At 33.2% G+C, this 11,776-nt stretch overlaps 1 protein-coding gene across 1 annotated transcript; it reads left to right on the top strand.

The window, feature by feature from the left end:
• Positions 1-317: 317 nt before the first annotated feature.
• Positions 318-2,334, top strand: LOC145133438 (basic leucine zipper 23-like). The gene is made up of 4 exons (XM_079068385.1): positions 318-559; positions 744-784; positions 1,134-2,024; positions 2,134-2,334. Exons 3-4 carry the CDS (start codon positions 1,229-1,231, stop codon positions 2,157-2,159), a joined length of 822 nt encoding a protein of 273 aa, XP_078924511.1. The 5' UTR covers positions 318-559; positions 744-784; positions 1,134-1,228; the 3' UTR covers positions 2,160-2,334.
• The last annotated feature ends 9,442 nt before the right edge of the window (positions 2,335-11,776 follow it).

The raw sequence follows: 11,776 nt of genomic DNA, 5'->3' as shown, positions 1-11,776 counted from the left end.
CAATTTTGACGAAATCTGTACATCCCATTATTTTGGAAAAATTAATGATTTGGTCTTATGACCTGCTGAATAGGTCAAAAAGAACTAAAGTAAAAAAAATAAACATTTTTTTTTGAAGTTTTCTATTAAAAAATGTAAATAGTCGAACTTTTCTTTTTTTAGGATTTTATTAAAATTTTTCTTAAAATATGGAGATTTTTTTTAAAATTTTCTTAGATTAAGCTAAAACCACTTTTCTATTAAAAAATAAAGATTAAGATAAACAAAATAACCCTGAAGACGGCATCAATTTCTTTTCGTTCCCTTTCCTTTACCTTCGTTAAAATTCGCTAAATCGACATTTTTGATCGTACAATTATTAAAAAAAGTCTCCCCCGTTCTTTGTACTTCTGCAGATTCCTTAAACGAATGGTCCTTCTTCGATCGTTTTCATCTCGCCATTGATATCAAATTATCAATCCCTTTTCTAGGGTTTCTTCCCCTTGCACACTTACAATCTCTGGTTTCAGGTCTTACAACTCGGTTGAGCGATTCTGATAATTCTAGGGGTTTCTTAAAGGTAACTTTGCTCTTTCAATTTACGAATTTCTGTTTAAATTCTTCAGACTTTTAATCAAATTCTCTTCGATTTGTGAAAATCGCATAGCACTGGTGTTATTCGAGTTCTTTAATCAATGTTTGTGGATTTTTAGCGTTCCTTCTTTTTCCTCGAAACTTATTATCTCTATTTTCTGAATTTACAGGTCAGTCGAGCAATTCTCCGGATTGTAGGGTTTGTTTACAGGTAAATCATTTAATTAATCCCTCAACTTTTTTTATTCGACCAAAGCTCGATTATTGAGAAACGCATTACAATTGCGTGGCTCAAGACCTTTTACATACTTTGTTTTTGCAAATTTTTGCTTTTCTTATTCTTCACTCTAGAGTTACTATCTCTGTTATTGGTTTTGCAATTATCCATGGTTTCTAGATTTCTAGGGTTTCCTTCCACCTCTTTTAATCTGACAATCCGTTTGAAGTCTTCAACTTTTTGATTGATCGCATTCCGACCCTTTCGAGATTTTCAGTTAATTTGTTTTACACGAATTATCTCAAATATCTAACATGTTGATTCATCTTTCTTGAACTCATAGGGTTTCAATTCTGACACAAGAAGAACTGAAATTCATCGAGACAAATGGGTTAAAACTTTTATCCAAGTTATAAAACCAAATCACCAAATTCAACAATGGAGGACGGAGAACTCGATTTCTCAACCCAAGAAATGTTTCCAGCTGCAAACATCGGTGACATTCCCAGCAATGATTCAATGGGCAGTTTCTTTGATGAGATTTTCAAGGACGCACATGCATGCACCCACACCCACACATGCAACCCACCAGGCCCTGATTCCTCCCACACCCACACCTGCTACCATGTCCACACCAAAATCGTTCCCGCCATTAGTGGAGATGATGACAAAACCCCCACAGATGACACTGCTGAGTCAGCAGAAAAGAAAGGTAAAAAACGACCTATAGGAAACCGTGAAGCTGTAAGAAAATATCGGGAAAAAAAGAAAGCACGTGCTGCTTCTTTGGAAGATGAAGTGGTTAGATTAAGAGCTTTGAATCAACAATTAATGAAGAGGATTCAGAGTCAAGCAGGGTTGGAAGGTGAGGTGGCAAGATTGAAGTGTTTGCTTGTGGATATTAGAGGGAGAATTGAAGGTGAAATCGGGTCTTTTCCTTATCAGAAGCAGAATCCAGTTGGGAATAATGTGGGGAGTGTTAATTTGGGTGGGGGGTATGTGATGAATCCTTGTAATATGCAATGTGGGGATCAGGTTTATTGCCTTCATCCTGATGGAAAAAGTGCAGAAGATGCTTCAATACATGATCCAGGTGTTAATGGGTGTGAGTTTGAGAATTTGCAATGTTTGGGGAACCAAAATTCGTTGCTGAATGGACTTCCAGGGTGTGGAAATGAAGATGGTTTTACTGTAGCCAATCCGAATCCGCCAGGTGGACGAACTAAACGAAAAGGTAAAAGAATAAATGAATAATAAGCTAGTTTAAGTGTTTGGATATTAGAATATTAAAACACTTATCGACTTAAATAAGGAGTTTTTGATAAGGTACTTTTTCACTACAGGTTCTCGTACAGCAGTGTCTAAATGAAGTGATCTGCCATTATTTCAGTGTTCTGGTTTTGAAGATGGATTGTTCTGTTAGTTGGGTTTATGAGTAGTAGGTATCGTTTTTGTTCTGTTTAGTCAAACATAATGGAAGAAAATGCTTCTTGATGTGTCATGTGCTTAAATAATGTTTTTGTGAAATTAAAATGTTTTTTTTATGATGCTTGCATGTGTTTGGTTCTTTTTGGGGTATCTGATGTTTTGTGAAAATGCTTCTTTGGCAATTGCCACCCATCCTCTTTTTCTCCCTCTCTAGTGATGATGATGATGATATAAGGAGTTGATTTGATCTTGTTTCTATGTTTTTTCAGAAGTTTTTTATATCGTAGATTTGATTTGAGGAATTTAGAAAACCCATGGAAGAAAAAGATAACTCCTGCTTTAGTGATGTGAACTTCTTTAAGTAGTTTAAATAATAAATTTGTTACATTCTTCAATTGCAATGTGTTGGGAGATTCAGTGATGTTTTTTAGAACAATTTGGTAAGTGGGTATGTGAGAATAAAAAAGCACACCAGGAGCAAAAACGAGATTAGTGATCCAGGTGGAGACTGGACAAAAAACAGAGAGTACAAGACAACAAAGCAACAAGAAGTACAAAGAACTAATAAAAACACCTCTACCAAAAAACTTAAACAAACAGACAACCTCAATCAATAAAAAAACACACCAGGGGCAAAAACGACAAAACACCAAGAAGAAGCCAAATCAAAAGGAAGACAACAGCTGCATCAACTAGCAAGGTGAAGGAGAAAGAAGCGAGGGAACCACGATCCAGAAAAGCCAAACATCAAACACTAGAGATCACAGGGGTAGAATTGTCCAACGAAACACCAAAGAGAAGATGAGAAAAGCAACCTAAGCATTTCTAGCTTTCCATATCAACCACACAATACAATAATAATCTAAGGCCAACCTCAACTTGTGAATTTTCTTGTCACTAGCATTCGAAGTGATCATCTTCACCATATCAAGGCATGGAGAAGGTTGCCCTTGTAAAACCTTCGACCACTCCACCAACCAATTCCATATACTAGAAACGTAAGTACAAGTGAAGAAAACATGATCAATGACAAAGATTGGAAGCAACAAGGACACCACACCTCATTAGATTCGGAAATAACATAATTCTATTTTTGATCATCTCCAAACAAAGCAGTTAATCTTCAAGGGAATCCATCTTACTCCATTGAAACGAGGTCATGCCATCTGAATTGAAATTATCTAGAATTTGCCTTAAGGATTTCGCGGAATTGAAAATCATTCAATCATATTGGTCAAAACTGAAAATTATATCACTTCTCGACCTATTCTCAACTCTCTAGACCATCCCCAACAGTAAGATTTATCTAAATCAGCCCCAATATTAACTATATCTTTTATTAAACAGTCTTTGTAGGTCTCAGTAGCATATAAGTTAGGGAATAGCTCTGTGAAAGAAAGGTCACCACACCACACATTCTTCCAAAAGTGCGTTTTGTTCCCCAACCAATCACCCTATTAAACAGCGTGGTTAACTTAATACATTTTCCACCAAACTTCGACTCGACTTGAGAAATATCAAGTCAAACACTTTTGATTGATTTTTTTGGCCATAGCCTTGCCATCAATTAACTTTATATTGTGTATAGACTTGGTACACAAGCACCAAAATGAATTGTTATTGATTTTTTTGGCCATAGCCTTGCCATCAATTAACTTCATATTGTGTATAGACTTGGTACACAATCACCAAAGAGAATTGTTATTGATTTTTTTTGGCCATAGCCTTACCATCAATTAACTTTATATTGTGTATAGACTTGGTACGCAAGCACCAAAAAAAATTGTTATTGATTTTTTTGGCCATAGCCTTGCCTTCAATTAACTTTATATTGTCTATAGACTTGGTACACAAGCACCAAAAAGAATTGTTATTGATTTGTTTGGCCATTGCCTTGCCATCAATTAACTTTATATTGTGTATAGACTTGGTACACAAGCACCAAAAAGAATTGTTATTGATTTTTTTAGCCATAGCCTTGCCATCAATTAACTTTATATTGTGTATAGACTTGGTACACAAGCACCAAAAAGAATTGTTATTGATTTTTTTTGGCCATAGACTTGCCATCAATTAACTTTATATTGTGTATAGACTTGGTACACAAGCACCAAAAAGAATTGTTATTGATTTTTTTGGCCATAGCCTTGCCATCAATTAACTTTATATTGTGTATAGACTTGGTACACAAGCACCAAAAAGAATTGTTATTGATTTTTTTGGCCATAGCCTTGCCATCAATTAACTTTATATTGTGTATAGACTTGGTACACAATCACCAAAAAGAATTGTTATTGATTTTTTTTGGCCATAGCCTTGCCATCAATTAACTTTATATTGTGTATAGACTTGGTACGCAAGCACCAAAAAGAATTGTTATTGATTTTTTTGGTCATAGCCTTGCCATCAATTAACTTTATATTGTGTATAGACTTGGTACACAAGCACCAAAAAGAATTGTTATTGATTTTTTTGGCCATAGCCTTGCCATCAATTAACTTTATATTGTGTATAGACTTGGTACACAAGCACCAAAAAGAATTGTTATTGATTTTTTTGGCCATAGCCTTGCCATCAATTAACTTTATATTGTGTATAGACTTGGTACACAAGCACCAAAAAGAATTGTTATTGATTTTTTTGGCCATAGCCTTGCCATCAATTAACTTTATATTGTGTATAGACTTGGTACACAAGCACCAAAAAGAATTGTTATTGATTTTTTTGGCCATAGACTTGCCATCAATTAACTTTATATTGTGTATAGACTTGGTACACAAGCACCAAAAAGAATTGTTATTGATTTTTTTGGCCATAGCCTTGCCATCAATTAACTTTATATTGTGTATAGACTTGGTACACAAGCACCAAAAAGAATTGTTATTGATTTTTTTGGCCATAGCCTTGCCATCAATTAACTTTATATTGTGTATAGACTTGGTACACAATCACCAAAAAGAATTGTTATTGATTTTTTTGGCCATAGCCTTGCCATCAATTAACTTTATATTGTGTATAGACTTGATACGCAAGCACCAAAAAGAATTGTTATTGATTTTTTTGGCCATAGCCTTGCCATCAATTAACTTTATATTGTGTATAGAGTTGGTACACAAGCACCAAAAAGAATTGTTATTGATTTGTTTGGCCATTGCCTTGCCATCAATTAACTTTATATTGTGTATAAACTTGGTACACAAGCACCAAAAAGAATTGTTATTGATTTTTTTAGCCATAGCCTTGCCATCAATTAACTTTATATTGTGTATAGACTTGGTACACAAGCACCAAAAAAAATTGTTATTGATTTTTTTGGTCATAGCCTTGCCATCAATTAACTTTATATTGTGTATAGACTTGGTACACAAGCACCAAAAAGAATTGTTATTGATTTTTTTGGCCATAGCCTTGCCATCAATTAACTTTATATTGTGTATAGACTTGGTACACAAGCACCAAAAAGAATTGTTATTGATTTTTTTGGCCATAGCCTTGCCATCAATTAACTTTATATTGTGTATAGACTTGGTACACAATTACCAAAAAGAATTGTTATTGATTTTTTTGGCCATAGCCTTGCCATCAATTAACTTTATATTGTGTATAGACTTGATACGCAAGCACCAAAAAGAATTGTTATTGATTTTTTTGGCCATAGCCTTGCCATCAATTAACTTTATATTGTGTATAGAGTTGATACACAAGCACCAAAAAGAATTGTTATTGATTTGTTTGGCCATTGCCTTGCCATCAATTAACTTTATATTGTGTATAGACTTGGTACACAAGCACCAAAAAGAATTGTTATTGATTTTTTTGGCCATAGACTTGCCATCAATTAACTTTATATTGTGTATAGACTTGGTACACAAGCACCAAAAAGAATTGTTATTGATTTTTTTGGCCATAGCCTTGCCATCAATTAACTTTATATTGTGTATAGACTTGGTACACAAGCACCAAAAAGAATTGTTATTGATTTTTTTGGCCATAGCCTTGCCATCAATTAACTTTATATTGTGTATAGACTTGGTACACAATCACCAAAAAGAATTGTTATTGATTTTTTTTGGCCATAGCCTTGCCATCAATTAACTTTATATTGTGTATAGACTTGGTACGCAAGCACCAAAAAGAATTGTTATTGATTTTTTTGGTCATAGCCTTGCCATCAATTAACTATATATTGTGTATAGACTTGGTACACAAGCACCAAAAAGAATTGTTATTGATTTTTTTGGCCATAGCCTTGCCATCAATTAACTTTATATTGTGTATAGACTTGGTACACAAGCACCAAAAAGAATTGTTATTGATTTTTTTGGCCATAGCCTTGCCATCAATTAACTTTATATTGTGTATAGACTTGGTACACAAGCACCAAAAAGAATTGTTATTGATTTTTTTGGCCATAGCCTCGCCATCAATTAACTTTATATTGTGTATAGACTTGGTACACAAGCACCAAAAAGAATTGTTATTGATTTTTTTGGCCATAGACTTGCCATCAATTAACTTTATATTGTGTATAGACTTGGTACACAAGCACCAAAAAGAATTGTTATTGATTTTTTTGGCCATAGCCTTGCCATCAATTAACTTTATATTGTGTATAGACTTGGTACACAAGCACCAAAAAGAATTGTTATTGATTTTTTTGGCCATAGCCTTGCCATCAATTAACTTTATATTGTGTATAGACTTGGCACACAATCACCAAAAAGAATTGTTATTGATTTTTTTGGCCATAGCCTTGCCATCAATTAACTTTATATTGTGTATAGACTTGATACGCAAGCACCAAAAAGAATTGTTATTGATTTTTTTGGCCATAGCCTTGCCATCAATTAACTTTATATTGTGTATAGAGTTGGTACACAAGCACCAAAAAGAATTGTTATTGATTTGTTTGGCCATTGCCTTGCCATCAATTAACTTTATATTGTGTATAGACTTGGTACACAAGCACCAAAAAGAATTGTTATTGATTTTTTTAGCCATAGCCTTGCCATCAATTAACTTTATATTGTGTATAGACTTGGTACACAAGCACCAAAAAAAATTGTTATTGATTTTTTTGGTCATAGCCTTGCCATCAATTAACTTTATATTGTGTATAGACTTGGTACACAAGCACCAAAAAGAATTGTTATTGATTTTTTTGGCCATAGCCTTGCCATCAATTAACTTTATATTGTGTATAGACTTGGTACACAAGCACCAAAAAGAATTGTTATTGATTTTTTTGGCCATAGCCTTGCCATCAATTAACTTTATCTTGTCTATAGACTTGGTACACAAGCACCAAAAAGAATTGTTATTGATTTTTTTGGCCATAGCCTTGCCATCAATTAACTTTATATTGTGTATAGACTTGGTACACAAGCACCAAAAAGAATTGTTATTGATTTTTTTGGCCATAGCCTTGCCATCAATTAACTTTATATTGTGTATAGACTTGGTACACAAGCACCAAAAAGAATTGTTATTGATTTTTTTGGCCATAGCCTAGCCATCAATTAACTTTATATTGTGTATAGACTTGGTACACAAGCACCAAAAAGAATTGTTATTGATTTCTTTGGCCATAGCATTTGCCATCAATTAACTTTATATTGTGTATAGACTTGGTACACAAGCACCAAAAAGAATTGTTATTGATTTTTTTGGCCATAGACTTGCCATCAATTAACTTTATATTGTGTATAGACTTGGTACACAAGCACCAAAAAGAATTGTTATTGATTTTTTTGGCCATAGCCTTGCCATCAATTAACTTTATATTGTGTATAGACTTGGTACACAAGCACCAAAGAGAATTGTTATTGATTTTTTTGGCCATAGCCTTGCCATCAATTAACTTTATATTGTGTATAGACTTGGTACACAAGCACAAAAAAGAATTGTTATTGATTTTTTTGGCCATAGACTTGCCATCAATTAACTTTATATTGTGTATAGACTTGGTACACAAGCACCAAAAAGAATTATTATTGATTTTTTTGGCCATAGCCTTGCCATCAATTAACTTTATATTGTGTATAGACTTGGTACACAAGCACCAAAAAGAATTGTTATTGATTTCTTTGGCCATAGCCTTGCCATCAATTAACTTTATACTGTGTATAGACTTGGTACACAAGCACCAAAAAGAATTGTTATTGATTTTTTTGGCCATAGACTTGCCATCAATTAACTTTATATTGTGTATAGACTTGGTACACAAGCACCAAAAAGAATTGTTATTGATTTTTTTGGCCATAGCCTTGCCATCAATTAACTTTATATTGTGTATAGACTTGCTACACAAGCACCAAAAAGAATTGTTATTGATTTTTTTGGCCATAGCCTTGCCAACAATTAACTTTATATTGTGTATAGACTTGGTACACAAGCACCAAAAAGAATTGTTATTGATTTTTTTGGCCATAGCCTTGCCATCAATTAACTTTATATTGTGTATAGACTTGGTACACAAGCACCAAAAAGAATTGTTATTGATTTTTTTGGCCATAGCCTAGCCATCAATTAACTTTATATTGTGTATAGACTTGGTACACAAGCACCAAAAAGAATTGTTATTGATTTCTTTGGCCATAGCCTTGCCATCAATTAACTTTATATTGTGTATAGACTTGGTACACAAGCACCAAAAAGAATTGTTATTGATTTTTTTGGCCATAGACTTGCCATCAGTTAACTTTATATTGTGTATAGACTTGGTACACAAGCACCAAAAAGAATTGTTATTGATTTTTTTGGCCATAGCCTTGCCATCAATTAACTTTATATTGTGTATAGACTTGGTATAGAAGCACCAAAGAGAATTGTTATTGATTTTTTTGGCCATAGCCTTGCGATCAATTAACTTTATATTGTGTATAGACTTGGTACACAAGCACCAAAAAGAATTGTTATTGATTTTTTTGGCCATAGCCTTGCCATCAATTAACTTTATATTGTGTATAGACTTGGTACACAAGCACCAAAAAGAATTGTTATTGATTTTTTTGGCCATAGCCTTGCCATCAATTAACTTTATATTGTGTATAGACTTGGTACACAAGCACCAAAAAGAATTGTTATTGATTTTTTTGGCCATAGCCTTGCCATCAATTAACTTTATATTGTGTATAGACTTGGTACACAAGCACCAAAAAGAATTGTTATTGATTTTTTTGGCCATAGCCTTGCCATCAATTAACTTTATATTGTGTATAGACTTGGTACACAAGCACCAAAAAGAATTGTTATTATTTTTTTGGCCATAGCCTTGCCATCAATTAACTTTATATTGTGTATAGACTTGGTACACAAGCACCAAAAAGAATTGTTATTGATTTTTTTGGACATAGCCTTGCCATCAATTAACTTTATATTGTGTATAGACTTGGTACACAAGCACCAAAAAGAATTGTTATTGATTTTTTTGGCCATAGACTTGCCATCAATTAACTTTATATTGTGTATAGACTTGGTACACAAGCACCAAAAAGAATTGTTATTAATTTTTTTGGCCATAGCCTTGCCATCAATTAACTTTATATTGTGTATAGACTTGGTACACAAGCACATAAAAGAATTGTTATTGATTTTTTTGGCCATAGACTTGCCATCAATTAACTTTATATTGTGTATAGACTTGGTACACAAGCACCAAAAAGAATTGTTATTGATTTTTTTGGCCATAGCCTTGCCATCAATTAACTTTATATTGTGTATAGACTTGGTACACAAGCACCAAAAAGAATTGTTATTGATTTCTTTGGCCATAGCCTTGCCATCAATTAACTTTATACTGTGTATAGACTTGGTACACAAGCACCAAAAAGAATTGTTATTGATTTTTTTGGCCATAGACTTGCCATCAATTAACTTTATATTGTGTATAGACTTGGTACACAAACACCAAAAAGAATTGTTATTGATTTTTTTGGCCATAGCCTTGCCATCAATTAACTTTATATTGTGTATAGACTTGGTACACAAGCACCAAAAAGAATTGTTATTGATTTTTTTGGCCATAGCCTTGCCATCAATTAACTTTATATTGTGTATAGACTTGGTACACAAGCACCAAAAAGAATTGTTATTGATTTTTTTGGCCATAGCCTTGCCATCAATTAACTTTATATTGTGTATAGACTTGGTACACAAGCACCAAAAAGAATTGTTATTGATTTTTTGGCCATAGCCTAGCCATCAATTAACTTTATATTGTGTATAGACTTGGTACACAAGCACCAAAAAGAATTGTTATTGATTTCTTTGGCCATAGCCTAGCCATCAATTAACTTTATATTGTGTATAGACTTGGTACACAAGCACCAAAAAGAATTGTTATTGATTTTTTTGGCCATAGACTTGCCATCAATTAACTTTATATTGTGTATAGACTTGGTACACAAGCACCAAAAAGAATTGTTATTGATTTTTTTGGCCATAGCCTTGCCATCAATTAACTTTATATTGTGTATAGACCTGGTATACAAGCCCCAAAGAGAATTCTTATTGATTTTTTTGGCCATAGCCTTGCCATCAATTAACTTTATATTGTGTATAGACTTGGTACACAAGCACCAAAAAGAATTGTTATTGATTTTTTTGGCCATAGCCTTGCCATCAATTAACTTTATATTGTGTATAGACTTGGTACACAAGCACCAAAAAGAATTGTTATTGATTTTTTTGGCCATAGCCTTGCCATCAATTAACTTTATATTGTGTATAGACTTGGTACACAATCACCAAAAAGAATTGTTATTGATTTTTTTGGCCATAGCCTTGCCATCAATTAACTTTATATTGTGTATAGACTTGGTACACAAGCACCAAAAAGAATTGTTATTGATTTTTTGGCCATAGCCTTGCCATCAATTAACTTTATATTGTGTATAGACTTGGTACACAAGCACCAAAAAGAATTGTTATTGATTTTTTTGGCCATAGCCTTGCCATCAATTAACTTTATATTGTGTATAGACTTGGTACACAAGCACCAAAAAGAATTGTTATTGATTTTTTTGGCCATAGCCTTGCCATCAATTAACTTTATATTGTGTATAGACTTGGTACACAAGCACCAAAAAGAATTGTTATTGATTTTTTTGGCCATAGCCATGCCATCAATTAACTTTGTATTGTGTATAGACTTGGTACACAAGCACCAAAAAGAATTGTTATTAATTTTTTTGGCCATAGCCTTGCCATCAATTAACTTTATATTGTGTATAGACTTGGTACACAAGCACCAAAAAGAATTGTTATTGATTTTTTTGGCCATAGCCTTGCCATCAATTAACTTTATATTGTGTATAGACTTCGTACACAAGCACCAAAAAGAATTGTTATTGATTTTTTTGGCCATAGCCTTGCCATCAATTAACTTTATATTGTGTATAGACTTGGTACACAAGCACCAAAAAGAATTGTTATTGATTTTTTTGGCCATAGCCTTGCCATCAATTAACTTTATATTGTGTATAGACTTGGTATACAAGCACCAAAAAGAATTGTTATTGATTTTTTTGGCCATAGCCTTGCCATCAATTAACTTTA

This window comes from Lactuca virosa, chromosome 8, assembly GCF_052849685.1.
Source record: "Lactuca virosa cultivar CGN04683 chromosome 8, Lactuca_virosa_CGN04683_v6, whole genome shotgun sequence".
Lineage (NCBI taxonomy): Eukaryota > Viridiplantae > Streptophyta > Magnoliopsida > Asterales > Asteraceae > Lactuca > Lactuca virosa.
The sequence above is the reverse complement of the archived record's forward strand: the minus strand, read 5'-3'. Positions and strand labels throughout refer to the sequence as shown.

Bases quoted from the DNA above. Each gene is read 5' to 3' on its own strand.
- LOC145133438 (XM_079068385.1), top strand. From the start codon at position 1,229: ATGGAGGACGGAGAACTCGATTTCTCAACCCAAGAAATGTTTCCAGCT. The intron at 2,025-2,133 runs GTAAAAGAATAA...TTTTCACTACAG, and splicing joins TGGACGAACTAAACGAAAAG to GTTCTCGTACAGCAGTGTCT.